Source organism: Marmota monax, unplaced genomic scaffold, assembly GCF_021218885.2.
Source record: "Marmota monax isolate L192 unplaced genomic scaffold, Marmota_monax_Labrador192_F-V1.1 WCK01_AAM20220418_F8-fsc00226, whole genome shotgun sequence".
NCBI lineage: Eukaryota > Metazoa > Chordata > Mammalia > Rodentia > Sciuridae > Marmota > Marmota monax.
Genome location: NW_026693142.1, coordinates 866,682 through 884,466, shown reverse-complemented (window position 1 = coordinate 884,466; position 17,785 = coordinate 866,682). Strand labels below are relative to the sequence as shown.

The window sequence follows — 17,785 nt, the reverse complement described above, 5'->3', positions numbered from 1 at the left end:
TCTTTATTGGAGTTTGTCCTAGTTCCCAGCTGTGAAAATCCGTTAAGCTATAATAAAAGCTATTGTTAAAAATTCAAGTTGGTATTACTTAAACTCACTTTCAAATGACATGGAACAGTGTATTTAGACTTAATGGTCATCATCCTGGTGAAGATGAAGTGGAAGTCCTCCCATGTCACTTCTCTGGCAGCCCTTGCTGGCCGCTGGCTGCTCTCGGGTGATGTTCTAAGGGGCATCTGTTGCTTCCTTCCCTGGCACACTCTAGGAAGGGCAAATCAGGGGTGCTGAGGGAGGAAGGGAGTCTGACTGCAGTCTCTCTGCGTGCCTTGGTGGTGGGGGTACTCATGTTGGGTTGTTGGCCAGCTTCCTCCTTTGATCTTGCTCTATTTGGAAATCCTTCTTACCTCTTTACTCCAGTTCTGCCCAGATCACACTTCTTATCAAGGCCTGCTGACACGCTCCTTTCTAAACATATGCACGCACACCACGCCACCTCATCCAGCATACCATAGGAGTGTGTCATATACATTGTATCCCCACTTGTGTGTGTCATAACATTAAGGGTTACCAGACTAAAAATGTTCTGTAGTGCTAGACTCAGTTAACATTTAATAATATCTCATACCGAATGTAAAACACTGCAGTCGTCTTATAGGCACATGATCTGGTTTTATTTCCCCACGTCTACTCTGCTGAACCCACGTCACTAACCTACATCTCTGAAAAAGGCGCCCAGGGCTCCCTGCCCCACCCCAAGCCAGCATGGTCCACTTCCTGGTCCCTTTTCCACTGAGTCAGACACTTTCTGGAGAGGAGGCTCTGAGGCTCTGAGGCTCTGAACCTGAGCTGTCATAGAGGTCTGGGTAAAGATTAGTTGTGACTGGGTAAGAAAGTCTTACAGATGTAAGACAAAGATTTGGATCTTGATTAGCACATACAACACGGAACCTAGCAACAGAGGGGCCTTGGCAGGTCCCACTGAGTTGGGAATCCTGTGGGGCAAAGACAGAAGCCGTGACTTTAGATCGGATCTGTGCCAGGTCTCTGGTGGATTCCTTCCCATGGAAATTAGGAGCTGGAGCTCTGCTGTGCATTGCTGATGGAAGAGAGAGGAGCCTGGTTTGTGAGAGAAGACGGTGATGTGGGTGTGAAAGGTGGAGCTGGGGGTAGGTGGGCTATCCAAACCTAGGACTTGGAGATGGTGTGGCATGAAGGGAATTCCCATAGCATCGTGCAGCGTGGAGCAGATGCCCAGGGTGGAACCGCTGGTGGCATGCACAGGGAGGAGGCCTTCTCACAGAAAGAATTTGGAAAATGAATGAAGAAGACCTTGGAGGAATAAGATATTGTTTTTAGAAGTCAAAAATGAAGTCAGACTTAATTGTTTTTATTGCTAAGAAATAGCAGTGTGCCAGATGAGGATGTAGAGCATGGATTTGTGGCAGACAGTTGCCCAGGGCCTTGTGTGTTCCCTCAGTCCTGTTTGTGGCCCAGGAGCAGACGAGAGAAAGGGTGCAGGCTAGTGAAGCATGCGTCTTGGTTGGCTCCGTCAGCGCCACTCAGCTCGGGCTGGTGGATCTTGGTTTCTAGGCTGTGGGACACCAGTGTAGTCAGCGCAGCCTCAGAGCTGGATTCCCAGCTGTGGCCAGATGGCCGAATGTCTGATCCTAAGATGTGGGGCAGGAGAGGGCCCTCCTATGGCCAGCTGAGCAGAGCTCTGCTCACAGCTTTTGGATGAAAGGCAGAGAGGGGAACTTAGCAAGGTCTTTGCTATTCTGTACCCTCTCAGCAAATTCATTAGGTGAGAAGTCAGAATTCAGAATCAGTAGATCTTCATGGGTCCCTCCCTGTACTTATTATAATTTGTAACTTACTGTGCTGAACTGAAATTCCTAGTATGTCATGAGGTAGAATAAAAAGCACTTGAGTTAGAAAGTGATTTAAGTATGCATGGGGAAGACTTTGATCATATTTATGTGAAGAAGCCCTGGAGATTTTAGTTTAAGAAAAGTACACTGGGAGCACTAATATAATGTGGTTGCTAGAAAATGTTAATTTGGTCCTAAGATACATGAGCAGGCATGTGCAGTGTGCAGTGAGGGCTCAGGCCCAACATGTCCTTGAAGAGTGCCTCCTTCGCAGCCTGTGGAGAGCAAAGAGGCACGTGTTAACCACCGTCTAGACGGGCCAGACATGAACAAGTACATAGAAACGCTGGTGGACACACCAGCTACAGAAGTAGCAAGAGGGGGTGATTGGGGCGGTCAGTCTCTGCTCCGGTTGGAAACCACCAAGAAATCTGCCTTTCCTTGGTGCCCCAGCACACCATGCACACATGCACACCCCAGGCAAGACCCACCTCACCAAAGGACTGTTTGCTTTGGTGGTTCTCAGTGACCTTCTGTCTTTTCCCGTCAGGGTGTTGATACAAGCTGGAGCTCTTTGTTGGAGTCTTCCAGAACTCTCCCAGAGAGAGGTAGGGAAGGGAGCTTGTGCCACCAGGAGTTGGGAAGCACAGAGATCATCTGCCTTCTTCTGAGTCGGTGTTGATGCAGGCTGAGGCCTCTGTTGTAATTGTGGGGTAGGTGTCGGGGAGTAGGTTCAGAGTCTAATGGAGAGCCTGCCCAGGTCATAACTTGAATCTGGAAGTCTTAAGATGAATGTCCTTTGCATTCTGTATTTCAATATTTCTTGACTGCCTACCCATGTGCCTCGCACTGTACCAAGTTCAAATATGTGTAGGACAGAATCTTAGGTAAGACCCTCATCTTTAGTAAGATCCTAGTTTTTAGTCTTTAGCTCATCACTCAGACTGGACTATCTTTTGGCGGGTGGTGAGACCTAAAGTAGAAGAGAGGGTACTTTTGATTAGTTGTAGGGAAGCATTTATTCCTGGGGAAGAGGTGAGGTTCTAATCCTCTGCCCCTTGAAGCTTGGAGCAGTGTCGGGTTGGGGACAAAACCGCAGACCCGTGGAGAGTGTGGGGAGTGTTCAGATTTCTGCAGCCTGCTGGGGTACAGTGGAGTGATATCTGAGCTGGATCTTAGAGGAGAAGGAGCCAGTGGGTGGGGAGGGCCTGGGCACAGGGAAGGCTTCCATGTTTGAGGATGTTATTTAAATGCAGTTGGTGTTTAAGGTCCATGTGGGAGTAGCACTGCCTGGCAGAAGCCACGCAGGCCAGGAGGACCTTGAGGCCATGTTGGAGTTCTCAGATGTTAGCTAAACACATCGAAGAGACGGCAGGACCTTGGAGCCGGCACGTCAAGATAGCTCTTCGTAGAAAATGGCTTTTAAAAAAGAAAACCACTTTTCCCAGTTATAAAATTCAATTAATGCTTTTGAAAATTCGGAAAATACAGAAAACTATAAAGATGAAAATAAAACTGTCCCCATAATACTATCACCACGATGGAACTGTTCTTGATGTTTTGGTGTGGGGAGAGCATTCCTAATTATGCTGTGCAGAGGCATGAAATTAGTTGGTGTGGCCATTGCAGGTTATTTAATGCACTGGTGGAGAGCCTGAGTCATGGACATTTCTAGGCTAACAGGAGCTGGTTATTGGAGTCAGTTTGGGCACTCCAGCTCACCTCTGTCACTCTGGTGTTCTTTCCACAAGAATATAGGGCACCCTGGCAAGGGGCACATCTGGGGTGCAGGCCACATGCCATTCATACCCGGCTGGAGCTGCAGCAGTGGTGAATACAGCTAATGCCCCACCAGCATGGCCAAGCCTTGGTGATGAAGGCATACCTAGGTTACGTTTTCAGTTTCATTTTAGTAGAGGTGGTTCATTAGATTACTCTGTCCTGTCCTATAATTAAGTCTTAACCCTAAATGCTGTAGGAAATAAATGTTTCTATGAAAGCCTCTCCTGAAAGTAATCTGGTCTCTTCTTCTGAAATGTGACATTGGATAATTATGCAATTAAAGAAATAGAAAGGAATGACTTTAAAGGTGACTTTAGAAAGTTAGTGTGTTTTTTGCTGGGTGTGGTGGTGCACGCCTGCAATTTCAGTGGCTCGGGAGGCTGAGACAGGAGGATCGTGAGTTCAGAGCCAGTTTCAGCAAAAGCAAGGCACTAAGCAATTCAGTGAGACCCTGTCTCTAAAGTAAAATGCAAAATAGGGCTGAGGATGTGGCTCAGTGGTTGAGTGTCCCTGAGTTCAATCCCAATATCAAAAAAGAAAAGGAAAGTAAGTTAGTGTGTTTTTGTCATGCACAGAGTAGTGTGGAATACACAATAGCTTCTAAAAATACTTATAAATGGATGAGGTGGATGTGGATGTTGAGTACTAGGTTAGTGGCAAGCTACGTACCGACAATTAAACATGAATCAATGTGCTGTTGATCAGTATTTTAAAAAAATCAACTTGAGACAAGTTCAGGAATCTGCAGTACCCACAATCCTCAATTGAAAATAAATTCATCCCCCCAATCATATAAGCCAATACCTATTTATGTGATTATCTCAGAATTAATGGCCATACTGTTTCTTAACTGTTTCTTTCACTTTTCAGAAAAAAAAACAGTTTGTACTGTTAGGGGCAAAAAAAAAGTCTGTACTGCTTTTGGCTTTCCCACGGGTCACTGCTTTGCGAAGCACTCCAGGACAGTGGGCGGTCGGGGTCGGACCTGTGCGCCCAGGCCTCGGCTTTCACAGCCAGGCCTTTCCAGGTGCCTGGGGCAGTGTGGCTGCTTCCCCTCCTTCACAGGGTGGCAGTGCTCAGGGTCAGGGTGTGGAGAGCACTTGGCACAGTTCCTGGCACACAGTAGGCAGGCAGTGAATGTGACCACTAAGGCCTGGTCACAACACAGCCGTTGTGTCTGTTTTCCTGTGACTCCTCTAATACTTGCCGTATTTGTTTTTTTGTGTTAAATGACATTTATGTTTTCCCTGAGCTTACTGTACTTTTACTTTTTTATTTTTTCCACTCATAATTAGTATTTGTTATTCATTAGATTTAAGGAGTTCTTGTAAATGTGGTTTTGATGTTGAAATTGCACTTAAACATTTTCAAAAATGACCCAAGTTGAAGTTGGAAATGTGGACTAGATCTTGCCCCATCATTTCTTTGTAGACTGAGATAATCTTCCATTCCAGCTTTGGAATGTGGATGTAAATATATTTTGTTGATTTGGTGACAAGGCAAAAAAATGATTTAGAGCCATAAAACTATTATGATAGGACTAAAATTAAGGGCTTCTCTGACTTTTTCCATTGATATCCTTATGTTACGTTTCATTTACTAAAGCAGAAAAGTAGACACCATTGTTATGGCAGTACAGTTCTAATAATCAAGTGAAAACAGAGCATCATTGGGTTGCATGTCTGGTAAAAGCCTCCTTTCTAATTGTGCCAGGTGTCATCTGAAGACAGAAGCACCCTGTGGGCTTTGCTCACGTTCCATGGCGGGAGCTGCCAGCTGAACCTCAACAGGAAATGCACACACTTGGTCGTGCCAGAGCCAAAGGGGGTAAGTGTGTCCTAGGCGTTGTCCTTCTGTGTGTCATTTAAGTACTTGCAGTAACCACGTCTTTTTTGAGCTTCTTTAACATTACTGCATACCATTTACAAGAGCTGGTTTTATTGGCTTATATTATTTACATCCAGATTCATTTCATAGAAGATCTGAGCCAAATATGACTTTCAGTTACAAAGAAATTTGGGTTTATTTTATAGGGAATGTAGTTTTTTTAATCTTAAGAAAATCCCTTCCAATTTCATAAGATTTCAGTTTTGTTTTGTTTTTTCTTTTTTTTGTTACCAGGGATTGAACTCAGGGCTCTCAACCGATGAGCCACATCCCTAGCCCTATTGTATTTTATTTAGAGATAGGGTCTCACTGAGTTGCTTAGCGCCTTGCTTTTGCTAAGGCTGGTTTTGAACTCGAAATCCTCCTGTCTCAGCCTCCCTAGCCACTGGGATTACAGGTGTGAGCCACTGCACCCAGTTCAGTTTATTTTTATGAAAAAATTTTAGATCACCCCTCAACAATGTTATTTTTTTTAATTTTTAAGTTGTTGTGTTTTTTTGGTGCTGGGGATTTTTAAAAATTTATTATTTTAGTTGTAGATGGACACACAATACCTTTATTGTATTTATTTAAGTTTATGTGATGCTGAGGATGGAACCCAGGGCCTCACGTGCTAGGCAAGTGCTCCACCACTGAGCTATAACCGTAGCCCCTGGGGATTTATTTATTCATTTATTTGGTTTTTTGATACCAGGGATTGAATTCAGGGGTACTCAGTTGTGGAGCAAGATCTCCAGCTTTTTTGTGTGTTTTATTTAGAAACAGGGTCTCACTGAGTTGCTTAGTGCCTTGCTTTTGCTGAGGCTGGCTTTGAACTCGTGATCCACCTGTCTCAGCCTCTTGAGCCACTGGGAACACAGGTGTGCCCACGTGCCACCACGCCCGGAAGTGCTGGGTCCCAGGCATGCTAGTCATGCACTGAAGCACTGGCGGGCAGGGAGGTATGGGTTCCTCAGGTGGGATCCTTGGGCCTCCTCAGAAATGCAGGCTACCCCGCCCCTTTCCAGACTAGCTCAGCCCCAGGGTTGATGCTTGAAGAAGCACTGGGGTTGCTGAGGCAAGAAAGGGAAAAGCAGCTCTCTCCCGAGTTCTTTGCAGTGTTGAGAGTAGAGGTTAGTGAGTCTGTGTAGTTTCCTGTCTCCATACATCAGTCACTGGCTCCACCTTCTTAAATTGCTTTCATTCTGAATTGACACTGTCGTCATTATTATTTTATCTGTGTGCGCAGAGTCCTCAGTGTAGAAGGGAATCGTGTGGCAGAGGGCTGAGGTGAGGCCCGTGTCCTGCCAAGCACTCCGGCCACAGAATCTGAAAGCGAGCCCAGGAGTCGTAGGTGTGTGCTGTGCATCATGCCAGCTTCCTGACGCAGGTGGCCTTGAGCTGGCGAGACTAGTTGGAGCTCAGCGTTATTAGTAAGCCTCTAACCAAGAAGAAACCCTCTCTGAAACCTGGGGTGGGATTCTTAAGGATTATTTAAGTCAAAATTCACATTTTGTGTAATAATCTGATAATGTGCTTTGTTTAAGTAATTATTGTAGATGTTCTTCTTACATCAATATTGATGTACAGCTACAGAAAAATCACTTGAATTTAAATAGTTTGGAGGAGAAATGAGCTCTTTATAACTTTTGTAACTGAATGAATACTTCTGAGGAGTCAGTTATAATGTAAGAGGAAATGTATGAAGAGTAGGTTTGTCAAAGCTGTTTATAGTTTGACTTTTAATTTCAGAGCCTTAAATCACTTAATTGTTTTTCCTTCCAACATGTTTTGAAAATGTATTGTTGTAAATCCTTATAAACTCCTTAAGTTTCCAGATGTAATGTATATTTTTAATTAATAATTCTTATGTATTTTTTGCAGTGCTAGGGATTGAACCCAAGGCCTAGAGCATGCTAGGCAAACACTACCACTGAGCTACACCCCAGCCCTGGATGTAATATATATTTTAAAGTACTTATTGACTTTAATTTTTTAAAGTATAACTAAAAGTGAAATTTAAAAAAAAATTTATTTGGAGGAAAGCCATATCTAAGATCTTGTGTGTGTGTAGTGTGGGGTTTTATTCATCTCAGCAAAGAGACACTTTAAACAGATCTTTTTATTTGACTTAAGTGTGCTTGTGAATGAAACAACAAATGTGCTACCGTAATTATTTTTAGAGAAAGCAAATACTCTGTATTAAAGGATTGATTAATACCTAAGATATTATATGTACACATGCACTATGCATGTATTTAGGGATTATCTTATTAAAGGCTATAATGGAATTATAATATTGTTTCATGCAATTTATTTACTCTTCATCCTTGATTTTTATCTACAAATGGGAAAAGAAAGAAAAATCATTTTTACCTTTCCGATTTTAATTTCCCAGTTTTAAAAGAACTAATTTAATATGAGAAAAAGGAGCTTTTATTTTAGTGCTTACTGCATTTCCTCTGCAATGGTAAAGGTTGTTAAAAGCAGGTTTTTTGTTTGTCAATAGTAAAAATAACAACAATGGGCAGTAGTGCTCACAGCATACCCAGCAGATGTCCATTAGTCACCATGAGAAAAACTAGACTCGGGCACCTGCTATTCCTGTCTGTAATAAATAGCCCTTCTGTACCAAAATAGTTTTAAGAAACCATAATGCCCACATGTACACCAAAGAAACTAAGAGAAAGCAGTCATCTTTTCACTGCTCTGACCAAAACACCTGACGAGAACAGATTTAGAGGAGAAAAAGTTTATTTGGTGCTCACAGTTTCGGAGGTCTCAATCCATAGACAGCCAGCTCCACTCCTCTGGACCGAATGTGAGGCAGGACATCATGGCAGGAGAGTGTGGTGGAGGAAAGTAGGTCAGGACATTGTCACCTAGAAGCAGAGAGAGAAAGAGAACTCTCATCAGGGACAAAATATAAATCTCCAAGGCATGCCCCCAGTGACCCACCTCCTGCAGTCATACTCTACAATTATCACCCAGAGGGTTACCTATCAGAGGATTAATGTGCTGATTAGGTTAGGCTCCTACTAATCATTTCACCTCTAAACTTTGTTGCATTGTTATACCCATGAGCTTTTGGAGGAATACCTCATGTCTAAACCATAGTATTCTACCCCTGGCCCCTAAAGCCTCATCCCCATCTCACAACACAAAATACATTTAGTCCGTTTTCAAGAGGACCCACGGTTTCAGCAGTTCCAAGGTTATTCAAAAATCCAAGTTCAAAGTCTCTTCTGAGACTCGAGGCAAACTCTCATCATGAGCCCTATACAAATCAAAAGTCAGTCACATATACCCATCCAATCCTTAAAGGCACAGAAAAACATTTCCATTCCACAGGGGAGAAATAGGAGCTTAGAAAGAAGGGATGGGACCAAAGGAAGAGACCGAAATCCAGCCGGGCAAACCAGTCCTGTAGCTCCCTGTCCAGCACCTGGGCCACATGCATCATGAGGTGCTTGCCCAAGGCTGGTGTAACTCTGCCCTGGTGATCTTGCTGGTTGCAGGGGAAGGAAGCCTCCATGAACCTGTAACTCCAGCATCCTGCATTCCTGCAACACTAGCACCACATGGTTGACGCAAAGGTCTGTCGCCATCTTGAGCAGTAGCCAAACCTGGGACCCTGGCTCAGCAGCCTCTGAGTGCCTGGGCTGCTGAGCACCGTGAAACAGCTTCCTCATTGCCCTTCTCCTCCCTGCAATTAGGGTGCCCCACTGGTCTCTGCTTTTAGGAATCTTGACTTTTCCTGCACTTGTGCCTGAGATGGGTATGGTTTCGAAAATTCCTGAGATGCCCTCAAGCCAACCCCCTTATAGTTGTGGATGAAGTCATCAGCATTTCTTTAGTGCTTTGATCCCTTTAGCAATACACTTCTTCAGGCCAAGTTTTACTTGCAGTTTTCTGGTCAAACTGCAGGTTTTTCAACTGTTTCTGCTTTGCGTTCTGTTCCTGATTATCACAATAAACTTGGCTAAAAAGCTGCCAGTAATATGCATGCAACTGCCTGAATACTATGCTGCCTAGAAATTTCTTCCATCTGATGAAGAAGTCCATTCCTAGCGCTACTTGTGTATTTAAAGTATCACTTTAAAAGTTAAGTTAATAATAAGGAAGGAGATTGAACAAATTGTGTTATGTATACATATGAATACAACATGATGAATCCCACTTTTGTGTATAATTATGATGCACCCATTTAAAAATAAAAGAAAGAAACCAGTTGGCACCTTCAGCATTCTGCCTAGAGAAACAGTAAGTTAACTTAAACAAAATCTAAGACTGCTGTGTGGGCAGGAGAACTTCCTGTGGCACGGCCGCGTGGCACCTCCTGACCCGGCTCCCACCCTTTGCCCAACAGGAGAGGTGCTGCGGGTGGAGCGCCTCTGGAAGGGTGCCCGGGCCCGGCGGCACTCATGGCTGTGTGGTGTGTTTGTGCTTTGCTCACAGGAGAAGTACGAGTGTGCTGTGAAGCGAGCCGGCATCAAGGTCGTGACTCCCGACTGGGTCCTGGACTGCGTATCTGGAAAGACCCGGAAGGATGAGGCCTTCTACCACCCTCGCCTGATCATCTATGAGGAGGAGGAGGAGGAGGAGGAAGAGGAGGAGGAGGAGGAGGTGGAGAACGAGGAGCAGGACTCACAAAATGAGGGCAGCACAGAGAAGTCCAGCCCGGCCAGCTCCCAGGAGGGCTCTCCTTCCGGGGACCGGCAGTTTTCACCCAAACCCAGCACCGAGGCATCCAAAGGGGAACTGATGTTTGATGACTCTTCAGATTCGTCACCTGAAAAGCAAGAGCGGAACTTGAACTGGACCCCGGCGGAGGTCCCTCCGCTGGCTGCGGCGAAGCGCAGGCTGCCTCAGGGAAAGGAACCTGGGCTCATTAACTTGTGTGCCAATGTCCCGCCCGTCCCAGGTAACATTCTGCCTCCTGATGTCCGGGGTAACTTAATGGCTTCTGGACAGAATCTCCAAAGTTCTGAAAGATCAGAAATGATAGCTACTTGGAGTCCAGCTGTGCGGACATTGAGAAATATTACTAATAATGCTGACATTCAGCAGGTTAACCGGCCATCAAATGTAGCACATGTAAGTCTCTCTTTAAAAGAAATTTAAATATTGGATATAAGAATTGGATTTCATGTTTCTCTCAGTATAGTGTATTGTTTCTGCTGATTCAGACCAGGTAACTCACAAGCTGTGTTTATTTGTGTAAGAACAACTTTTACAGTCATGTATGCACAGATACAGTCATGTGCCCAGTAACACCATTTGGGCTGACAGTTGACCAGTGTGGTGGTCCCATGTGGTCATGTCACCTGGTGGTGTCTAGTGGTCTTGATTTGTGTAAATGCACTCTATCATGTTCCTACAGCAGTGAAGTCGCCTCAGGATGCATTTCTCTAAGATTGGCAGTGGGTTTTGCGGGTCTGACTCATATTCAAGCATGTGCTGCATATTTTAGGGTCCTAAACGCTATTGTAAGAGGGGAACGGTGTGTATTTAGGTGTAGAGCCAGCATGGATGAGCAGAATCAGGACGCAGTGGTGGAGCGCTCTCCCCTAGAGAAGGGTCTGCTCTCACATGGTTAAAATGGGCAGTGACAGCAAAGGCTGGAGTGCTGTTTACTGGTCGTCCCTGACTACCATCAAGAACTCCATGGCAAATGAATAGTATAAATCGAACTCATTCACTGCAGAAGCCTTGATTTCAGTTTAGTTTGTGGCTGGAGCTTGTTGGTACAGAGTGGTTCTTAAAGTTCTAAGTAGGTGTAAGGTAGTGTTTGAAGGGCACTGGTGGTGGTGCCCATTGAGCACTGGAGATAAAATGGCCAATGAGGACGAGCCCCCACTTAGGTGGAGAAAACAGCAGGCCAGCATGTGGGAGCAAGGTTTTGGTGGCTTAGATGTTGTGAAGAAAGTGTCACAGCACAGCAACTGGGAGAAGGAAAGCTGCTTTGGACCAGGTGGTCTGGGAGGGCCTTGTGGCTGAAGTGGCATAATTCAGGGTTGAGTGACAGGGCAGTCCCGGGAGGACTGGGGGCAGAGTGCCAGGTGAGAGGAGAACAGCTTCCAAGACCTGAGGGTAGGCAAGAATTTGTTGGCTGCAAGACGATAAGGTGGCGAGCTTAGTGAGGTGGGAGCTGGAGGGGATTGGAAGGCCTGGTCCCGCGGAGAGAGGATAGCTGTCAGGCGCAGTGTGCAGGAGGAGTCTAGGGGGCGGGAGGGCAGCATTGCTGAATATGGTCAGGGCCCCGTGGAGTTTGCAGCCGCAGCTCCCAATGTTAAGTACGTGCATGGGAGGGACGGGAGGAAGGATGGGCGAGGGCATCCTGCGAGGATAAGAGTGAGACCACAAGTCATGGGCTAAAGGCCCCCTGGGGCTGGGGCTGGTGCAGGGTCTCCCTGGCAGCAGAAAGGCATGTAGGTATGGTCCGAGCATGGACACGGGGACTAGCGAGCGGTCCTGGGTGCAGCCTGTCTTGAGAGGGATGGTCCCTTGAAATGCCTTTCTAGGGTCCTGAATGGCAGAGGCTGAGCACCTGCTGCCCTGCCCCACAGTCTTTTGGCCCCTCGACTCCTTGTTTGATTCCTCTGTCCCTTCCACTTTATGTCACATGCCTGTGACTGACCACGGGTTTACAGAGTGATTGGGAGTGAGTGGTCGAGAGAATGGGAAGACCACGGCGGGGAGGTGGTCACGGGACTGCTAGGCTAGGACTTGTCCAGCAGGCGCCCACTGAATTCTGGAATTGCCTAAGGAAGGACAGATAGACTGCAAAGGAAAGGTCTACCCATTCCTCACCAGGCGCAGCAGCCACAGCCACAGCAGCAGGACACGTGTTTAGAGCTGTACCCTGGAAAGCCAGGGGACTTTGCAGCAGGCGTAAGTGGGCATGATGAACAACAAGCCAGAGGCCAGGAGAGCTCTTCAGGTTTTGACCTTAGAAATGAGAAGAGTGGTGGGACCCTGTGAAGGGCAACGGGTTCTGGCTCCGGGTCAGATGGCCTTTGTGACCTTGGCTTCCCCAGCCCAGCACAGATTCTGCTCCAGCTGCCTGCTGCACACTCTGGCCTCCTCCGACCTCTCACCATGCTTCCCCACGCAGTCACCCAAGCCAGCTGAGTTTTTGTGCCACTCTGAGGGAAGTAGGAGTGCTAGGAGGGCCAGCGCAGCCTCCAGATGCTCCCCTATGCCCTGGTCCCAGGACATGCTGCCACATTTGTGTGGGGTCTTCCTTCTCAGGGCAGCAGGTGGCAGACAGCTGGGTCATCCCTGCTCATTGTGGCCGCAGCATTTATTTCCTATGATCCATGAAGTTCCCATGTGTGTTTTCTGCGGTAGCTGAAAATAATATATGTGCAAAATAAAACCCCCCAAGGGTACCACATGGTAGCAAGCATGCACACTCCCTCCCAGCCCCGCTATGTTTCCCTGGGAGGTGGCCTCCTAGCCGGCTGCACACTCAGAATGCACATGTGTGCAAGCCGGTGTCTCCATCCGCCTTCTGAGCACATCACAGGCTGCTCAGCCCTTGGGGTGGCCAGAGATGGGGGCTCATTTCCCATTGTCCTTGACTGGGTATTTTTGAAGTCTTTAACTAGAGAGAAGAAACAGTTCTCGTGCTGGTTTCAGGGCCATAAGAAGTTGGTCAGACTTGTCATTTGAGCATGTTGAACACAGCTTATGCCGTGACAGGTTGCTTTGGTTTTGTTTTATTCTGTACTGAGCAGGATATAAGGAAAAAAACTCGCAGTGTGATTCTCTGCTTGGTGGACATCTCTGAATCCCTCTCCTTTCCCCTCCACGCCCTCAGCATAGATCCAGCTCTCGGCTTGCGTCTTTTGAAGTGGGATGACCTAGAAGGGAAATGGTCTGGAGCAAATGGTTTTCTCTAGCTTGAAATTTTTGTCCATCTAAAAAGCTCAGAGTCTTCTTAGAGGAAGGATTGTTGGCCAGCTGTGATGTGATGTCTTAGTCGGGGAACATGTACCACTTAAACAGACCTGCTGTTGGGACCTTGTCTGCCCCTCTTTTTCTCACACGCACTGCACGGCCGTGTGCAGTGGGGAAGGTGGAGAAGCCATGCTGAGCCTCACTGCTGCCTGAACCATTCCTGGTGTTAAGCTTGAGCCCCGCTGCTGCCATCTGAACACCTGCTGTCATCTGGAAGGTGGCTTTGTGGGTCTTCACTGGACTCTGGACCACAAAGCGGGGGGAAATGGAACATGGCAGCTGTGGAAGGTTTGGGTGAAGCTGAGTCTGGCTACTAGATCCCTTCAGCACCTGTCATTCCGCAGTGCATCCTGGTCCCTGAAGGCCACAGTCCTGTGGGAGGGAGATGGGCAATGCAGAGGTGCTGCCGGTTACGCAAGGACCCCTGGGCTCAGTGTCCAAGGATCCACGAGGACAGGACAGCATTACCAGTTTGTCTGTCTCACTGCCCTGTCACTCTGTTCTCTGAAACACAGCAGCCACGTGAGTCTTTATTGTCAGCTTTAATTCATCAGCTTATTGCATTGTGTAGTTTAAAATTTTGATGTTTTTAAAATATTTTTTGAGAATGGTTTTCTCAGAAATAGGAATTTATTCACTTTATTGATGTTGGTGATACAAAATCAATACATAAGAAAAATGAGATATTGTTTTTGAAGTTTGCAGTGATTCGATGTTCCTATTTTATTGAATGTTAACCACATAGACTGTCCTGTTTTTCTTTGATGGAGAGACCATAGTACCTTTCAGGAACTCTGTATAATGATTTGAACCCACTTTTGTCTTCTAGATATTACAGTCCCTTTCAGCACCCACAAAAAATCTAGAGCAGCAGGTGAATCACAGCCAGCCAGGACATGCCAACGCCAACACCAGTGCTGTGCTGTTTAGCCAGGTGAAGGGCGCTCCAGAGACACACATGCTGCAGCCGCCCCAGCCGCAGCAGCAGCAGCACCCAGTTCTGCACCTCCAGCCCCAGCAGATCATGCAGCTACAGCAGCAGCAGCAGATGTCCCAGCATCCCTACCCCCAGCAGCCGCCACATCCCTTCTCACAGCAGCAACAGCAGCAGCAAGTGCATCAGCACCAGTTTCCTCAGCAACAACTACCGTTTCCACAGCAACAGTTGCATCCTCAGCAGCAGCTGCATCGCCCTCAGCAGCAGCTGCAGCCGTTTCAGCAACAGCATGCCCTGCAGCAACAGTTACACCAGCTGCAGCAGCACCAACTGCAACAGCAGCAGTTAGCACAGCTGCAGCAGCAGCAGCACAGCCTGCTACAGCAGCAGCAGCTACAGCGCCTGCAGCAGCAGCAGATGCAGAATCAAACAGCACAACACTTGAGCCAGGCCTCCCAGGCGCTCCAGCACCAGGTTCCACCCCAGCAGCCTCCGCAGCCCCCGCCACCCCCACCCCAGCAGCAGCAGCAGCAGCAGCTTTTTGGACACGACCCAGCAGTGGAGAGTTAGTAACGGGGTTTTGCTTTCTTTGTACTGCAGGCCTCATACTTGCATAGATGCTTCTCGAGTGTTTGAGGGTGTGGGTGAAGATTCACCTCTGATAGTCCCCAAGGCGGAGAATGCAGATCTCATGCCTGACAGAGTCATCATGGGATCATTAGGCTGTCTTCTGTTCTTTGGGTCAGCCATCACATACCGAAGAGATGTTGGGGTCCCGTAGAGCAGCCAGACTGCCACAAGGACTAACTCAAGAATTTTTAGTGGTCACACATAAAATATGTTAGTTTTTATTATTTTTGGTTCTAGGGATTGAACGTAGGGGTGCTCTACCACTGAGCTACATCCCCAGCCCTTTTGTTCTTTATTTTGAGACAGGGTATCACTAAGTTGCTGAGGTTGGCCTGCAACTTGGGTGCTCCTGCCTCAGCTTCCTGAGTTGCTTCGATTACAGACATGTGCCATCATGCCTCATTAATTTTAGTTTTAATGATTATTTTATATGGGTTATTAAATTAGAATATTTGTGGCAATGTTCCAAATGTGTCCAGATTGCTGTGTATTTACCTCATGTTTAAGCCTTGTTAGTGTAATATGTTCACATGAACTTGGCAACATACATATTCATGAAGTCCTTTCTTTTTCTTATATAATTCTGTTCTAGTTCCAGAAGAAGGCTTCTTACTAGGATGTGTGTTTGCAATCGCGGATTATCCAGAGCAGATGTCTGATAAGCAGCTGTTGGCTACCTGGAAAAGGGTGAGCTGCATTTGGAGGAAGGCGACTCTGAATTCCACGCTGATCCTTCTGAATGTAGACTTCCTGTTCATTCAGCGCTTTCTCTGAGATGCATTTGTGTGTGTTCGAGAAAGTTCTGGTGTTTTATTGTTAGCATTCTCTGTGACCTTGAGCATATCCCTTTCCTAGGCTGTCGATTTCCAGCGGTTGGGTGAGGATGTTGTATTTGATCATTCTTATAATATTTAGGCTCTGAAATTCTAAGGGGAACTAATTATTTGTCTGTAATCAGGATGTGGGATAAGATCAGGTGTTTGGTGACCTAGGATGAGGACACCAAAGTGTATGTCTTCAACATACTTCTTCAAAGACATGTACTAGAGAATCCCAGCCTCTTCAGGTCAGAGGGACTCAGGCTTCTCGTGTAATTGTGGAAGGGCAGTCTGTTGTTATTTTGCACAGTGGCCTTCAAAAGTGAGTGAGAATGAGTTTCAAGCACACCTTGACTCTGCTTCTCTCTGACATTCTCTGTGTTTAGACCCTTGACATGGCCAGGCCTGCTTCAGGACCTGGGCAGGCTGACAGGGACACAGGTAAACACAGGCAGTCTGAGGTCTGGCAGACAGGGATGGCACAGAGTGTTCTGGGAGCCTAAGAGAGAACATTGACTTCTTAGGGTGCTGGGTGTTAAGAGCTCTGGAAGAGGTGATTTCTGGGCTCAGTCTTACAGGGTAAGCAGGAGGACTGTCCAGCTGGAGCAGCTTTAGCCAAGGCAGGAGTCTGCAGAAGCCATAGGCAGAAGTGGATGGAAGGTCCAGGCTGCAGCCCGGGGCCCTGGAGCCAGGACAGGGCAGGGGCAAAGGCTGCCTGTCTTCTAAGACCCTACTTACTTGCTGTGTTACAGTGAATTTGACTTCTCCCTCTTGGAACCTTAATAGAAAAGGGTGAGTGAAGTTGTCAGTGAAGTTGGTAAACTGCTGACTTTGAAACCAGCCAGGAGGGTGACCGCCTGGCCAGCTGAGGGGTGATGACAGCTGAGCCAGGGCAGGGTGGGAGGAACAGGAGGCATTGCTGAGAGTTAGAGCAGTTAGAAAAGTGCCAGAAGTTAAGAAAGTGACATTCAGAAACTTTCCTAAAATAGAACAAAACTCAAGTATGAAAGGTAGTCGTTTTTTCTTGTTGTTTTATTTCATTTTGTTTTATGTTAAAGGGTTATATAAGAAATCCTCCATCGGTAGTAGGAGTTTGGGAATAGAGAAAATGAAGGGGGAAAAGCATTCAGAAAACAGCTTACAACGTAATGACACGTGTCTCCAGCCAAAAGGAACGAGAGAACAGTGTTTGGGCAACTCTGAATGTTCTGAACACTGGAGGAAGGACTTCAAAGCTCAGTGGAGAATGTTAAAAGCTGAGGGTCTGCATAGGGTGTTGCACCTGATATGTGGCACATGGAGCCGTTTCCATGAGCATCTTTAAAACTCTAAGTGACAGTGATTTCCAGTCTAGAGTAACGTGCAGCCACCAGTCAGCCAAGCGTGGTGAGGCGTATGGAGGCTCCTGCAGTCAGAGCCCTCACCCTTTCTCAGGGAGCCACTGCTCCTGAATGGGGAAGGGAGGCCTAGGGTGAGAGGGAAGATGAGGGAGTAGGAGCTGGAGCGAGTCGGACTGTGGCTGATAGATGGAGCAGGATGTGCGGTTGGCATTTGTTTGCTGTGTAACAAATTACTCCACAAGAAGCTTTCATGATCTCAGTTGCCTCTTGGGTCAGGAATCCTAAAGTGGCTAGGGTAGCTGTGACTCAGGCTGTCTTGTGCGGCCGTTGGAGCTGCTGAGGGGCCACTCAGAGGCCCACTTCCTCACCACATAGGCTCTCCGGGCTACTTGGATGGCTGCAGAATGGCCTGACTTCCTTCCCAAGAGTGTGGCTGAGACGGAAGGAGGGAGCCAGCTGGTGTCTAAGTCTAGCCCGAGCTCCAGGCTGCAGGAGTGGAACTCCGACTCTCAGAGCGTCAGATCCTTTGTGGCCGCATTTAAACCCCTGCACACAGATTTCTGTGATGTCAGGAATAAA

General features: G+C 46.9%; 1 protein-coding gene across 3 annotated transcripts in view; it reads left to right on the top strand.

Annotated features, from left to right (window-relative positions):
• Paxip1 (PAX interacting protein 1) overlaps positions 1 to 17,785 on the top strand; it is a 47,224-nt gene that overhangs the window by 11,263 nt on the left and 18,176 nt on the right. For all 3 annotated transcript variants that reach the window (XM_058582856.1, XM_046455146.1, XM_046455145.1), the window contains 4 exons: positions 5,364 to 5,477; positions 9,975 to 10,613; positions 14,311 to 14,983; positions 15,641 to 15,735. In XM_058582856.1, coding sequence (XP_058438839.1) covers positions 5,364 to 5,477; positions 9,975 to 10,613; positions 14,311 to 14,983; positions 15,641 to 15,735 — 1,521 coding nt within the window. The remainder of the gene's footprint in view (positions 1 to 5,363; positions 5,478 to 9,974; positions 10,614 to 14,310; positions 14,984 to 15,640; positions 15,736 to 17,785) is intronic.